At 27.7% G+C, this 16285-nt stretch overlaps 3 protein-coding genes across 7 annotated transcripts in view; 2 read left to right on the forward strand and 1 right to left on the reverse strand.

Annotated features, from left to right (window-relative positions):
• Positions 1-16285, forward strand: part of LOC129748188 (neurogenic protein mastermind) — a 369439-nt gene that overhangs the window by 114238 nt on the left and 238916 nt on the right. The gene's annotated exons all lie outside the window — the stretch shown is intronic.
• Positions 10225-10959, forward strand: LOC129748191 (uncharacterized). The gene is made up of 2 exons (XM_055742708.1): positions 10225-10666; positions 10730-10959. The coding sequence occupies exons 1-2, from the start codon at positions 10249-10251 to the stop codon at positions 10852-10854; spliced, it is 543 nt and encodes a 180-aa protein (XP_055598683.1). The 5' UTR covers positions 10225-10248; the 3' UTR covers positions 10855-10959.
• On the reverse strand, positions 13388-14163 carry LOC129748192 (uncharacterized). Its single transcript, XM_055742709.1, has 2 exons — positions 13747-14163; positions 13388-13680 (listed from the first exon to the last, which is right to left on the reverse strand). The coding sequence occupies exons 1-2, from the start codon at positions 14135-14137 to the stop codon at positions 13556-13558; spliced, it is 516 nt and encodes a 171-aa protein (XP_055598684.1). The 5' UTR covers positions 14138-14163; the 3' UTR covers positions 13388-13555.

Below are 16285 nucleotides of genomic sequence, written 5' to 3' on the forward strand. Positions count from 1 at the left end.
GACATATTTGACAATTTTGACATTTTTGGTATTTTTTCTTAACAATTTTGACAATTTTGATAATTTTGAAAATATTGACATTATTGACAATTTTAATATTTTTGACATTTTTGTAATTTTTGACATATTTGACATTTTCGAAAATTTCAACAATTCTGCTTTTTTATGTCATTTCTGTCGTTTTTGACATTTTTGACATTTTTGAAATTTTAGACATTTTTGACACTTTCGACATTTCTGACATTTTAGACAATTTTTACAATTTTGTTCATTTTTGACATTTTTGACATTTATAACAATTTTTGACAGTTTTGAAATTTTGACATTTTTGATATTTTTGACATTTTTGTCATTTATGACATTTTTGACATTTTTGACATTTTTGACATTTTTGACATTTTTGACATTTTTGACAATTTTGACATTTTTGACATTTTTGACATTTTTGACATTTTTGACATTTTTGACATTTTTGACATTTTTGACATTTTTGACATTTTTGACATTTTTGACATTTTTGACATTTTTGACATTTTGGACATTTCTGACATTCTTGACATTTTTGACATTATTGACATTTTTGACAATTTTGACAATTTTGACATTTTTGACATTTTTGACATTTTTGACATTTTTGACATTTTCGACATTTTTGACATTTTCGACATTTTTGACATTTTTACATTTTTGACATTTTTGACATTTTTGACATTTTTGACATTTTTGACATTTTTGACAGTTTTGACATTTTTGACATTTTTGACATTTTTGACATTTTTGACATTTTTGAAATTTTTGACATTTTTGACATTTTTGACATTTTTGACATTTTTGACATTTTTGACATTTTTGACATTTTTGACATTTTTGACATTTTTGACATTTTTGACATTTTTGACATTTTTGAAATTTTTGACATTTTTGACATTTTTGACATTTTTGACATTTTTGACATTTTTGACATTTTTGACATTTTTGTCATTTTTGCCATTTTGACATTTTTGAAATATTTGACATTTTTACTTTTTGACATTTTTGACATTTTTGTCATTTTTGACACTCTTGATAATTTTTTTGTTTGAGAAGTTTTCAACATTTTTGACCTTTTAGAATTTTTTGGATTTTTTTTTTAAATTGAACATCTTAGACTGTTCTGAACATTTTCAACATTTTGGGCATTTTTTAAATAAATTTGAGACAATTATTAGGCAGCTATGATTTGTGATTTTGTTTTTGGAGACAATTGTGCGACAACTATATAAGGTAATATAAGTCAATTCAAAACCGATTTGAGATGATTTTTAAATAATTTTTGACAATCCTTGAAGAACTTTAAACAAATAAGATACAGTTTGAAGACGATTTTTTTCCAATTATAGTTCAAACGTGGGACTATTTTGGGACAAGTTTGGGAACATTTTGAGACAATTTAGTAAAAATTTTGAGACAATTTTTTTACAACTTGGCGACTAATTTAAGACAATTTTGAGACGATTTTCAGTCAATTTGGAGACGATTCTGAGAATGTTTAAAGATAACTTTAAAAAATTTGGAGAAGGTTTTGAGACAATTTTATGACAATTTGGATACAATTTAGAAACAAAGAAATTTGAGTAAATTTTAAGACAAATTTTGAAACAATTTTGTGAAAATTTGAAGACAATTTGAAGGCAAATTCTAAACAATTTTGAAACAACTTTGAAACAAAATTAACAATAGTGAGACCAGTTTCAGACAATTTTGAAACCATTTTGCGCAAAATTTGTGACAATGTTGAGACAATTTTGACAATTTTGAGATAAAGATGAGACAATTTTGTGACAATTTTGAGTCAATGTTGAGATAAATTCAATACAATTTTGGGACAGTTTCTAGACCATTTCGAAACAAATTTGAGTCAATTTTTAGACAAATGTCTCTAATTTTTTAGAAAAATTTTAAACAATTTTAAGACAAATTTGATTGAATTTGAGATAACTGTGAGACAGCTTTGCATTATTTGGAGATCAATTTGAGAATATTTGGTGATAATTGTGAAGAAATTTTGTGACAGTTTGGAGACGATTTTAAGATAATTTTATTCGAATTTTTAAACCATTTGGAGATGATATTTTGAGAATAATTTGAGACAATTTTTAAAAATTTTTGAGACAATTTTGAAACAATTTGGATGTTAAGACAATTTTGAGACAAATTCAAGATTATTTTGAGACATATTTACGACCATTTAAAGCAAGTTTTGAAACATATTTGAAACAATTTTGTGACTATTTGGAGATAATTTTCAAACTAACTGAGACACTTTGAGAGAATTTGATATAAATTTTAAGACTGTGGAAAACTTGGAGAATGTTTGAAAATTAATTTCAGACAATTTTGAAACGATTTTGTGACAATTTTGAGGCGGTTTTGAGACAATTTTGATAAGATTTTGAGACAATTTAAAGACTATTTTCAAAAATTTGGAGATAATTGAGGTTTTGAAATAATTTTGTGACAACTTGGATACAATTTTGAGTCAATTTTGAAACAAATTTAAGACAATATGGATAAACTAGTTCGAGTTAATTTGAAAACAATTCTGAGACAATTTGGAGAAAAATTCTATACAAATTTGAAACGATTGTAAGATAGTTTTGATATTATTTGAAAACAAATTTGGGTTTATTTCAAAACAAATCTAAGACAATTTTGATACATATTTAAGACAATTTTGAGGCAATTTTTTAACAAGTTTGATACAATTTTGTTACTATTTTGAGGCAATTTTCAAATTATTTCAGATAATTTGAGAAAATTTTAAAACAATTTGAAGACAAATTTGAGACAATCTTTAAACGATTTTGTGACAATCCTGAGACTATTTTGAGAAGATTTTAAGAAAATGAAGAGACAATTTGGATACAACGTTAATTCAATTTTGAGACAAATTCAAGACTATTTTGAAACAAATTTGAGACATCTATGAACCATATTGAGTAAACTTTGAGTCAATTTGAAAACGAATTCAGAGGAAAAATTAATACACTACTATATGAAAAAAAATTATAGACAATTATGAGAAAATTGTGAGACTAATTTAAGACAATTTTGATACATATTTATGACAATTTTGAGTCAATTTTGAAACTAATTTGATATCTTTTAATGACTATTTGGAGACAATTTTCAAACTTATTGAGACAATTTGAGAAAATTTTTAGACAATTTGAAGATAAATTTAAGACAATTTTGACACGATTTACTGACATTCTTTAGGTGGTTTTGAGACAATTTTGAGAAGATTTTTAAGCAATTTCAAGACAATTTCGAAAAATTTTGAGAAGATTTTGAGATAATTTTGTGACAATTTGGATATTACGTTGAGTCAATTTTGAGACAAATTTAAGTCAATTAGGAGACTTTTTTGGAACAAATTTGAGACAACTTTAAAACAATTCTTACACAATTTTGAATCTAATTAGAGAAGCCAATTTGGGGACCAATTTGAGACAATCTAGAGAAAAATTTGATAAAGATTTGAGACAATAGTAAGACAGCTTTGAAACGATTTGGAAACCAATTTGACACAGTTTTGTGGCAATTGTGGGACAAGTTTTATACAATTTGGGGACATATTTAAGACAATTTTGAGTCTCTTTTAAAACCAATTTGATAAAATTTTGTGACTATTTGAAGAAAATTTTCCAACTAATTGAGACGATTTTAGAAAATTGTAAAACAAATGTTGAGATAATTTCAAAAAAATTTAAGACAATTTGAAGAGAAATTTGAGACAATTTTAAATTATTTTGTGACAATCTTGAGGTGGTTTTGAGGCAATTTTGAGAAGATTTTGAAACAATTTGATGTAAATTTTGAAACATTTGAAGGAGGTTTTGAGATAGTTTTGTGACATTTTGGATGCAATATTGAGTAAATTTAGATGCAATTTGAAGACAATGAGGAGATAATTTTGAATCAAATTTAAGACAATTTTGGGTCAATTTTGAGACCAATTTGAGACAACTTGGAGAAAAATTTCATACAAATTTGAGACAATTGTAAGGAAGCTTTGATATTTTTTGGAAACCAATGTGAGACAGTTTTGAGAGAAATTTAAGACAATTTTGAGACATTTCTAAGACAATTTTGCGTCAAATCTGGTAAAATTATGTGACTATTTGGAGGCAATTTTCAAACTAATTGTGACAATTTGAGAAAATTGTAAATCAAATGTTGAGACAATTTTGTGAAAATATGGAGACAATTTGAAGACAAATTTAAGATAGCTTTGAAAAGATTTTGTGACAATCTTGATGCGGTTTTGAGACAATTTTGAGAAGATTTTGAGACAATTTAAAGGCAATTTAAAGACAATTTTGAAAAATTTGGAGAAGGTTTGAGATAATTTTGTGACAATTTGGATACAATTTACACAGTACATATACAGTTAATTTTGAGACAAATTTAAGACAATTTGGAGACAACTTTGAAACAAATGTAATACAACTTTTACACAATTCTGAGATAATTTAAAACTAATTGGAGACCATTTTGAGTAAATTTTAAGTCGATTTGGAGGCCAATTTGAGACAATTTAGAGATAAATATGAAACAGATTTAAGAAAATTGTAAGACAGCTTTGATACTATTTGGAAACCAATTTGAAACAGTTTTGAGACAATTGTGAGACAATTTGTGTAACAAATTCGAGTCATATTTTAGACAATTTTGAGTTGATTTTGAAACAAATTGGATAAAATTATGTGACTTTTTGGAAACAACTTTTAAACTAATTAAGACAATTTTGTGAAAATATAGAGACAATTTAAAGACAAATTTAAGATAATTTGAATCAATTTTGTGACATTTTTGAGGTGATTTTTGAGAAAAAAAAAAAAGATTTTGTTACAATTTGAAGAAAATTTAAAAAGAATTGAGAAGGTTTTGAAATAATTTTGTGACAACTTGGATACAATGTTGAGTCAATTTAGAGGAAAGTTTAAGCCAATTTGGAGACAACTTTGAAACAATTTCAAGACAACTTTAAAACAATTCTGAGACAATTTCGGAACTTATTAGGGACCTTTTTGATTAAATTTTGTTTAAATTTTAAAACCAATTTGAGACAATTTGAAGAAAAAAATTAAAACAAAATTGAGACAATTGTAAGACAGCTTTGATAGTATTTGCAAACCATTTTGAAAATTTTCAGAAAATGTAAGACAACTTTCAGAGTTTTGAAAAGATTATGAGAGAAACAGATAAACAATCTGTATACAATTCTTTGTCCTTTATTTTATAATCTATTTTGAGACAATTGTGAGGCAATTTTGGGACATTTTTAAAGTTAAATTCAAAAAAAATTTTAAGAATCTTTTCAATTCTGACAATTTAGCAATTTTGACAATTTTGAAAATTTTTAAACTAATAAGAGACCATTAAGAGCAAATTTTAAGATATTTTGTAGATCAATTTAAGACAATTTTTAAATTAATTTGATACAAATTTGGTACAGTTTCAATACTATTTGAAGGCCACTTTCAGACAATTTCGTCACAAATGTGAGACAACTTTGAGACAGTTTTGAGACGATTTTAAAATATTTTTTTTTAGAATTTTGAGACAATTTGGAGACGATTTTTTGACAATTGACTATTTTGAGAACATTCTAAGACAAACTTGTGAAAGTTTTCTGGAAATTTTAAGCCAATTCGGATACAAATTTGAGACAATTTTGAGACAATTCAAAGACAGTTTTTAAAAATATGGAGAAGGTCTTGAGAAAATTTTATTACAGTTTGGGTACATTGTTGAGACTATTTTGATACAAATTTAAGACCATTTTGAGACATATTTCAAACAATTTTTTAACATTCTTGATATTATTTGTTGACTATTTGAAGACTATTACATTTTTAGATAATTTGAGAAAATGTTAAGACAATTTTTGATACAATTTTGTTAAAAATTCGCTAACAATTTAAAGACAGATTTGAGACAATTTTGAATCGATTTTGTGACAATTTTGAGAAGATTTGGAGACAATTTTTAAAGAAATTTGAGACAACTTTAAAACAATATTGAGAAAAATTGGAGGCCAATGAGAGACCATTTTTGTGAAGATTTTGAGACTATTTCGAAAATTTGGAGACAAGATTGGAACAATTTTAAGACAGTCCTTAGAGATTTTTTTTTACAAATTATAGACCTAAAATGGTTAATTTGAAGACAATTTGGAGACCAATTTGAGAAAAATTAATTTGATACAAGTTTGGGTAACTGTAAGACAGCTTTAAAACTATTTGATGACCAATTTGAGACAATTTTGTAACAATTGTAAGGAGATTTTGAAATATATTTTCAACAATTTTGAAACATTTTGGAGACATTTTTGAAACAATTTATAGACGAATTTTTGACAATTATCACAGTTGTGGGACTATTTTGGGAGAACTTTGAAAACATTTTGAGGAAAATTTAAGACAATTTTGAGGCAATTTCGTGACAATTTGGAAACAAATTTAAGACAATTTTTAGACGATTTGGAAACAATTTGGAGACAATTTTGAGAATAATTTGATACAAATTTCAGAAAATTATGAAACAGCTTTAATACTATTTGAAGACCAATTCGAGACAATTTTGAGACTGTTTCGAGATTTGAAATAATTTTGCTACAATTTGGATACATTTTTAAGACAATTTGAAGACGATTCTAAAACGATTTACAGACACTTTAGGCCAATTTTGAAACATCCTGGATCAAAAGTTGAGACAATTTTGTGAAAATTTTAGGATAATTTTGATCCAATTTTGTGAAAATTTTAAGACAATGTTGAAAAAAATTTGAAACAATTTTGTGACAATTTGGTGAAAAATTTGAGACAATTCTGAGGCGATCTTAAGACAAATGTTAGCCGATTTTGAGACAATTCTAAGACAGTTGTTAAACTTTTGAGTAGGTTTTAAGACAATTTAATGACAGTCTGGATACAATGTTGAGATATTTTTGAGACAAATTAAAGACAATTTTGACACATGTTTAAGACTATGTTAAGACTATTTTTGATATAATTTTGAGGCAATTTTGAAGCAATTTTGAGCCAATTTTGAGGCAATTTTGAGACAATGTTGAAACAAATAAAACAATTTTCTGACTTTTTGGAGACAATTTTCAAACTGGATGAGACTATTTGTCAAAATATTTAGACAAATTGAAGATAATTTTGTGAAAATTTTGAGCCAATTTTGAGTCACATTCACATTTATTTTAAGGCTATTTTAAGATTGGATGAGGCAGTTTAAAAATTCTTTTTGAGATAAATTCGACAATTTGGAGACTTTTCTGCTCAAGTTCGAAACGATGTTTTAACAATTGTGAGGCAGTTTTGGTGCATTTTTTAGGTTAATTTGAATTTTTTCTTTTGTCAATTTTGTCAATTTTGTCAATTTTGTCAATTTTGTCAATTTTGTCAATTTTGTCAATTTTGTCAATTTTGTCAATTTTGTCAGTTTTGACAATTTTTTCTTAAATCGAGTATTTTTTAGGCAATATATCAACATTGCCCACATCCTCAGCAAGGTGTATAATTTGTTGGTGACTTCTAGTGTTTGTTTAAGTTTTGGATGATTTTTATAACAGGTTCATGTCATTTTTGCTATCTTTCTTTTCCATTTCAAGTTTGTTTTGCGTCATTTTTGTGTCATTTTTGTGTCATTGTTGTGCCAATTTTGTACAATTAATGTGCCATTTAATGACAATTTTGTGTCTTTTGAGAAATTGTTTTCTGGGATTTTGGTGTAATTTAGTTTTTTGTGTCTTTTTTGTATTGTTTTATGTGTGTGTGTCATTTTTGCCAGTTTTGTCAGTTAAGGGTTTTTTTTATTGTTTTGGGTCATTTTGGTGTCATAAGTGTTCCATTTTAATTTATTTTCATTGTTGTGTCAATTTTTGTGTTATTTGTGTGTTATTTTTGTAGTATTTTTGTGTCATTTTGGTATCGCTTTGGTACGTCGTTTTTGTACCACTTTTTGGCATTTTAGTGTCTTTTATGTTTTAGAGTCATTTTAAAAAATTTTGTGTTATTTTTGTATAATTTTTGTACCTTTTTATTTTTATAACTCTAGTAGTGTTATTTTTTGTGTTGTTTTTGTGTAAAATTTTTTATTATTTTTGTTTTATTTTTTTTTCTGTCAGTTTTGATTTTTGTTTTGTCATTATTGTGTTTTTTATGTTTTAAATCTATGTCTCTTTTGTATAATTTATATGCCATTTTTTATGTTATTTTTGTATTATTTGTGTGTTAATTAAATGACAATTTGTGACTTTTGAGTAATAATTTTCTGGGATTTTTGTGTAATTTTGTTTCTTTCACTGTCTTTTTTGTATCGTTTTATGTGTGTGTAATTTTTTGCCAGTTTTGTCAGTTAAGTTTTTTTTGTTGTTGTTTTGTGTCATTTATATTCCATTATCATTTTTTGTGTCATTTTTGGTATCATTTCTGAGTTGTTTTTGGAATATTGTTGCGTCATTTTGGTATTGCTTTTTTCATCTCGTTTTTGAATCACTTTTTGGCATTTTAGTGTCTTTTATATCATTTTAAAAAGTTTTGTGTTATTTTTGTATAATTTTTGTACCTTTTTATGTTTTAGTTCTATGTCAGTTTTTTACAATTTATGTGCCATTTTGTGTGATATTTTTTGTGTTATTTATGTGTTAATTTAATGACAATTTTGTGTCTTTTGAGTAATTGTTTTCTGGGATGTTTGTGTAATTTTTATTCCATGTTCCATTTTCATTTCTTTTTTGTATCATTTTTGGTGTCATTTCTTTGTTGTTTTTGTAATATTTTAGTGTCATTTTGGTATCCTTTCTTTAACATTTGTTGATATTTAAAAAAAGTCTTTTGGTATTTTTGTATAATTTTTGTACCTTTTCTTTTTTTTGTATAATTTTCGTTGCGTTATTTTTTGTCCTTTTTGTGTTGTTTTTTTTTTAATAATTTTTTGTCATTTTCGTTTTACTTTTTTCATTATATTGAGCCATTTTGGTTTCTGTTTTGAGTTTTGTTTCTTCAGTATGTGTTTTTTATGTTTTAGGTCTTTGTTAGTTTTGTGTTATTTTTAAGTACCGTTAAAAAATAGTGGCTTCAAAAAAGTTTTGCACTAAAATGAGCTCTATCATTTTTTTTGGATTAATAACCCAATAAGAGAGATGAAAAAATTGTACCTACGATTTGAAAGTGATTTTGTTTTGTATTTTAATGGGAATTAATCTAATCATCATAACATTCTGGTAAAGAATTCATTTGACTGTAAAACTTCTTCCAAAACACCTACGAGGATAAAATGTGATACAAAAAAGTTTTAAGCAACGATCGCGTTTTTCACATTTTTAACCACTGTGAAATGAGTTGCTTGTTTATTGAAAAACTCATGCATGTACTTAGAAAATGCGATCATTTTAGCTTCCATCATTGAAAAGATACATCAGTGCATAGTTTTCCGCTTTGCAGATATTCTTTTGATTTTTCTAATCCCCAGTAATCGCCATTTTTTCACCAATACTTTATATCCGAAGAAATGTCAATGATGGTGCCTAACTCCAGGGGCAAAAAATTCAAATATAATTGAGATTTTCATTTCTAGACTTTCTGCAACAGCTAAAGGCCCTTTTCTTCTAGGATCGACTTGAAGTAAATTTTCTTCAGTTCTACATTATTTTCCGCAATCTTGGAGGACTTAAAATAAAATGGGCCAAAGAATGGTTCGGGTGTGTCATTTTTCGTCAGTAAAGTGTCTATTTGTTATTTTATTGAGTCATTTTTGTTAGTTTTCTTCCATATTTTATATTTATACATTTCCGAATCTTTTTGCTTTTGTCATTTCTGGTATATTTTTGTGTTATTTTTTGTCATTTGTGTTACATTTTTGTAATTTTTGAGTCTACTTTGTATCATTAAGGTCATCTAATCTCTTAAACTAATCAAACTATTACAGCCTGTTTGAAGGACTTCCTGTGTATTTCTTGCGATATGAAAGAAAAGTGTTTTGTCTTATATGCGAGTTAATTTACATTTTTTCCCTTGAGTCGGTAATCCATCCATCGGTGAACAAAAACCAATCAATTACCAGGTAGTTGATATTCACAGATGAAGCAATTTCCCGCCAATTTTTCTCGGTCCAGAACTCTGTTATAAAAGCAGACCATTTCTACCGAAACCTAAGTTCCGACTCGGAGTTAGTCGAAAAGTGTTACTGAGAATGCTCCGTTTGGTTGTTGCGTTGTCCGCGATAAGCTCAGCTTTGAGCGACACTTTTCCTAAACTAGTGGAAGAACCCTGGCAAGAAGCGAAAATGTCTGAAGTCGCCAACGAAAGTAAGAATCCCTCAGAAGATTTGTTGAAATTGCTAAAGATGGCGCCCGGTTACGATGATGAGGCGAAGAAAGTTCAAGTATCGTCCACTTGTTCGGGGCCTCGGTGTGCAGACGAAAAAGTCACTTATCCCAATTATGAATTTGAGGCTTTATTGTCGATTTTGGGCAATGCATTCTTGATTCCCGTTGACGCGAAACCCGGCTTGAACAAGCGAGGAATGGGGGAGATGCGAGCAAGGCTCGCCAGTCTCACATTTGCGCTGAATCCAATTATGAATGCTTTGATTCAGGGTAAAAAATCAGGTAAATCAATGTATCAATTGGAATCAGAAATTTGTCAAAACTCACTTTAACATTTTCTCCCAGGATGTTTTACGGCAGAAACGATTTCCAATGTAGATCAATCTTTGGAAGCAATTCTTACTCTACTGACTGAACTGCATACTGATGTCAACTTGGTGGAATTGAGAGATTGGGCCCTGCCAAAATAAGGTTTCGCACATTCCGAAACTGTTATGGCACAATCAACTATGTTATAAGAAAGTATCAGAACTAGAACGTTGAATAAAATTTCTATAATGGTGGACAAAATAAAACATTTAGAGTCTTACCATAAATACTACTAAAATAGGAATATGTCCTACTTTTCGAAATTTGGCCTATCATCGGCCTACTTTTGATCCTAAATGCCATCTTTTTTTCGACATATGGTTGATGCAAAGTCTATTTCGTTTCACTTTACAAACACATGTTTGGCCAAAATCGTTGAAATTGTAAAAATTGTAAAAATTGTCAAAATTGTAAAAATGGTCAAAATTGTCCAAATTGTCAAATTTGTCAAAATTTTGTCAATTTTGTCAATTTTCTCAATTATGCCAATTTTGCCAACTTAGTCAATTTTTCAATTTTGTCAATATTGTCAATTTTTCAATTTTGTCCATTTGGTCAATTTTGTCAATTTTGTCAATTTTGTCAACTTTGTCAATTTTTCATATTTGTCAATTTGGTCAATTTTGTAAATTTTTTCAATTTGGAAAATTTTGTCATTTTTTTCAATTTTGTCATTTTTTTCAATTTTTTCAATTTTGTTAATTTTGTCAATTTTGTCAATTTTGTCAACTTTGTCAATGTTTCAATTTTGTCAATATTGTCAATTTTGTCCATTTTGTCAATTTCGTCAATTTTGTCAATTTTTCAATTTTGTCAATTTTGTCAATTTTGTCAATTTTGTCAATTTTGTCAATTTTGTCAATTTTGTCAATTTTGTCAATTTTGTCAATTTTGTCAATTTTGTCACTTTTGTCAATTTTGTCAATTTTGTCAATTTGGTCAATTTTCTCATTTTTTCAATTTTGTCAATTTTGTCAATTTTGTCAATTTTGTCAATTTTGTCAATTTTTCATTTTTTTTTTCAATATTGTCAATTTTGTCCATTTTGTCAATTCTGTCAATTTTGTCAATTTGGTCTATTTTGACAATTTTGGACAATTATGACAATTTTGACAATTTTGACAAGTTTGACAATTTTGACAATTTTGACAATTTTGACAATTTTGACAATTTTGACAATTTTGACAATTTTGACAATTTTGACAATTTTGACAATTTTGACAATTTTGACAATTTTGACAATATTGACAATTTTGACAATTTTGACAATTTTTACAATTTTGACAATTTTGACAATTTTGACAATTTTGACAATTTTGACAATTTTGACAATTTTGACAATTTTGACAATTTTGACAATTTTGACAATTTTGACAATTTTGACAATTTTGACAATTTTGACAATTTTGACAATTTTGACAATTTTGACAATTTTGACAATTTTGACAATTTTGACAATTTTGACAATTTTGACAATTTTGACAATTTTGACAATTTTGACAATTTTGACAATTTTGACAATTTTGACAATTTTGACAATTTTGACAATTTTGACAATTTTGACAATTTTGACAATTTTGACAATTTTGACAATTTTGACAATTTTGACAATTTTGACAATTTTGACAATTTTGACAATTTTGACAATTTTGACAATTTTGACAATTTTGACAATTTTGACAATTTTGACAATTTTGACAATTTTGACAATTTTGACAATTTTGACAATTTTGACAATTTTGACAATTTTGACAATTTTGACAATTTTGATAATTTTGATAATTTTGTCAATTTTGACAATTTTGACAATTTTGACAATTTTGACAATTTTGACAATTTTGACAATTTTGACAATTTTGACAATTTTGACAATTTTGACAATTTTGACAATTTTGACAATTTTGACAATTTTGACAATTTTGACAATTTTGACAATTTTGACCATTTTGACAATTTTGACAATTTTGACAATTTTGACAATTTTGACAATTTTGACAATTTTGACAATGTTGACAATTTTGACAATTTTGAAAATTTTGACAATTTCGACAATTTTCACAATTTTCAAAATTTTTACAATTTTTACAATTTTTACAATTTTGACAATTTTGACAATTTTGACAATTTTGACAATATTGACAATTTTGACAATTTTGACAATTTTGACAATTTTGACAATTTTGACAATTTTTGTCAATTTTTGACAATTTTGACAATTTTGACAATTTTGACAATTTTGACCACTTTGACAATTTTGACAATTTTGACACTTTTGACTATTTTAACAATGTTGACAATTTTGCCATTTTTTGACAATTTTAGCAATTTTGAGAATTTTGTCAATTTTGCAAATGATGTCAATTTCGTCAATTTTGACAATTTTGACAATTTATACAATTTTTACAATTTTGACAATTTTGACAATTTTCACAATTTTGACAATTTTGGCAATTTTGACAATTTTGACAATTTTGACAATTTTGACAGTTTTGACAATCTTGACAATTTTGACGATTTTGACAATTTTAACAGTTTTGACATAACAAGTGTTTGTAAAGTGAAACGAGTTAGACTTTGATTCAACCATATGTCGAAAAAAGATGGCATTTCGGGTTAAAAGTAGTCCGGCGATAGTTCAAATTTCAAAAAGTAGGACATATTCCTATTAAAGTAGTACGTCTGGTAAAACTCTAAATGTTTTAATTTGTCCACCATTTAAGAAATTTTATTCAACGTTCTGGTTTAGATACTTCCTCATACCATGGTTGGTTGTGCCAGAACAGTTTCGGAATGTGCGGAACCTTATTTTGGCTGATCCCAATGTCCCAATTCCGCGAAGTGGGCATCAGTTGCCAGTTCAGCCAGTGTAGTAAGCATATTTTCCAAAGTTAGATCTATACCCCAAATCGTATCTTCCGTAAAACATCCTGAAAGAAAATGTTAAAGTGAGGTTTGACAAACTTCTGATTCCAACTGACATAATTGTTTTTTACCTGATTGTTTACCCTGAATCAGAGCTTTTATAATTGGGTATAGCGCTAGGACGATATTGGAAAGATTTGTTCGCATCTCCGCCATTCTTTGCTTGTACAAGCCGGGTTTGTAGTTTTCAAGCAACGTCGACAAAAAACTTTCCGCGTCAACGGGATTCGATAACTCCTTGTCGATTTTGGACAATCTATCCTCATATTCACCCAAAGAAGTGTCCTCATCATCGTAACCGGGCGCCATCTTTAGCAATTTCGACAAATCTTCCGGCTGATCCTTACTTTCGTTGGCGACTTCAGACATTTGCGCTTCTTGCCAGGATTCGTCCGCTAATTTAGGAAAAGTGTGGCTCAAAGCTGAGCTTATCGCGGACAACGCAACAACCAAACGGAACATTTTCAGTAACACTTTTCGATTGACTCCGAGTCGGAACTTAGGTTTCGGTAGAAATGGTCTGCTTTTATACCAGGGTTCCGGGACCGAGAAAAATTGACGTGAAATTGATTCATCTGTGAATATCAACTACTGGTAATTGATTGGTTTTTGTTCACAGATAGATGGATTATCGATTCAAGGGAACAATGTAAATTAATACGCTGATAAATCGAAACATTTTTTTTCACATCGCAAGAAATACAGAGGAAATTCCTTCTTGGAACACTCCGAAAGTCCTTCAAACAGGTTTTAATAATTTGATTTTTAAAACTTTTTGTTTAAAAGATGATTTGACTTAGATTCAAAAATAACTCCAAACTGACGAGTAAATGACCTAAGAATGAACCAAAATTGACAAAACAAAAAAAAAATTGGTAATGACTTTCCTTTCCTTTTTTGAGAGAAAACGCAAAAAATAACAAAAAGACACTTTACTGACAAAAAAAACACCCTTAAAACGATGCAAATGTGAAAAAAAATTGCAAAAAACTACACAAAAATTGCAGAATGAAAATACACAAAACTACAAAAATAACTCGTAAAAGATCCTAAACTCACATCAAACTAACACATCAATGACAGACTGACACGAAAATGACCCAAAAATGACAAAATATTCACATAAAACAACACAAAAATGACATATGTAGACAAAAAAATAAAATTTTAAAAAGGTGACTCAAAAATCGCAACTTTATTTTTCCTCCTTTCGGGAGCGAAACGTTCCTGGATTTTGGTTAGTTCAAACTGCTTCGAACTTTTAAACGGTTTTCGAAATCCCCCAAAATTGCGGGAAATAATGTAGAACTGAAAAAATACTTAAAGTCGATCCCAGAAGAATAGGACTTTCAGGTAATGAACATTTGAGTTTTTTGCCCCTGGAGTTAGAAACCATCATCGACATTTCTTCGGATTTATGTGTGGGTGAAAAAAAGGTGATTACTGGGGATTGGAAAATTTAAAAAAAAAATTGTAAAGCAAAAACTATTCGCATTTTTATTGCTTAGCAGTTTCTAAGCACAAACATGAGTTTCTTAATAAACAAGCAACCTACTTCACAGTGGTCGAAAATGTGTAAAACGCGATCGTTGCTTAAAACTCTATTGTTTCACATTTCATCCTATAGGTGTCTTGGTAGAAGTTTAACAGTAGAATGAGTTCCTTAACAAAATGTTATTATGAGTTGATTGATTTCCCTATAAGCGAGATAAAAAAATCTTACTTTAAAACCGTAGGCCCAATCTTTTTCCCTCTTAGAGGAGGTTCAGGTCAAGAAAATACATCATCTAAAACAAACCTGGTGTTAAGCAAGCAAAATTTGATTGACTCAAATTGAAAATAGTTCAAAAATTGTCCTCATTCCCCCTATCGGTTCTTAAAAATAAATAAAAATAAAAAAGCACAAAACTGACATAGAACTAAAACATGAAAAAAAAAACACAATAATGACAAAACACAACTCAAAACTCACACAAAAATGACTCAAAATAATGAAAAATGTAAAACAAAATAGAATAAAAATCGACACAATTACTACACAAAAATGACAAAAATGACAAAAATGACAAAAATGACAAAAATGACAAAAATGACAAAAATGACAAAAATGACAAAAATGACAAAAATGACAAAAATGACAAAAATGACAAAAATGACAAAAATGACAAAAATGACAAAAATGACAAAAATGACAAAAATGACAAAAATGACAAAAATGACAAAAATGACAAAAATGACAAAAATGACAAAAATGACAAAAATGACAAAAATGACAAAAATGACAAAAATGACAAAAATGACAAAAATGACAAAAATGACAAAAATGACAAAAATGACAAAAATGACAAAAATGACAAAAATGACAAAAATGACAAAAATGACAAAAATGACAAAAATGACAAAAATGACAAAAATGACAAAAATGACAAAAAATGACAAAAATGACAAAAATGACAAAAATGACAAAAATGACAAAAATGACAAAAATGACAAAAATGACAAAAATGACAAAAATGACAAAAATGACAAAAATGACAAAAGTGACAAAAATGACAAAAATGACAAAAGACACTTAAATGCCAAAAAGTAAAAAGAAAATGACATAAGCAA

Source organism: Uranotaenia lowii, chromosome 2 (assembly GCF_029784155.1).
Source record: "Uranotaenia lowii strain MFRU-FL chromosome 2, ASM2978415v1, whole genome shotgun sequence".
Classification (NCBI taxonomy): domain Eukaryota; kingdom Metazoa; phylum Arthropoda; class Insecta; order Diptera; family Culicidae; genus Uranotaenia; species Uranotaenia lowii.

Bases quoted from the DNA above. Each gene is read 5' to 3' on its own strand.
- LOC129748191 (XM_055742708.1), top strand. From the start codon at position 10,249: ATGCTCCGTTTGGTTGTTGCGTTGTCCGCGATAAGCTCAGCTTTGAGC. The intron at 10,667-10,729 runs GTAAATCAATGT...ATTTTCTCCCAG, and splicing joins GATTCAGGGTAAAAAATCAG to GATGTTTTACGGCAGAAACG.
- LOC129748192 (XM_055742709.1), bottom strand. From the start codon at position 14,137: ATGTTCCGTTTGGTTGTTGCGTTGTCCGCGATAAGCTCAGCTTTGAGC. The intron at 13,681-13,746 runs GTAAAAAACAAT...ATTTTCTTTCAG, and splicing joins GATTCAGGGTAAACAATCAG to GATGTTTTACGGAAGATACG.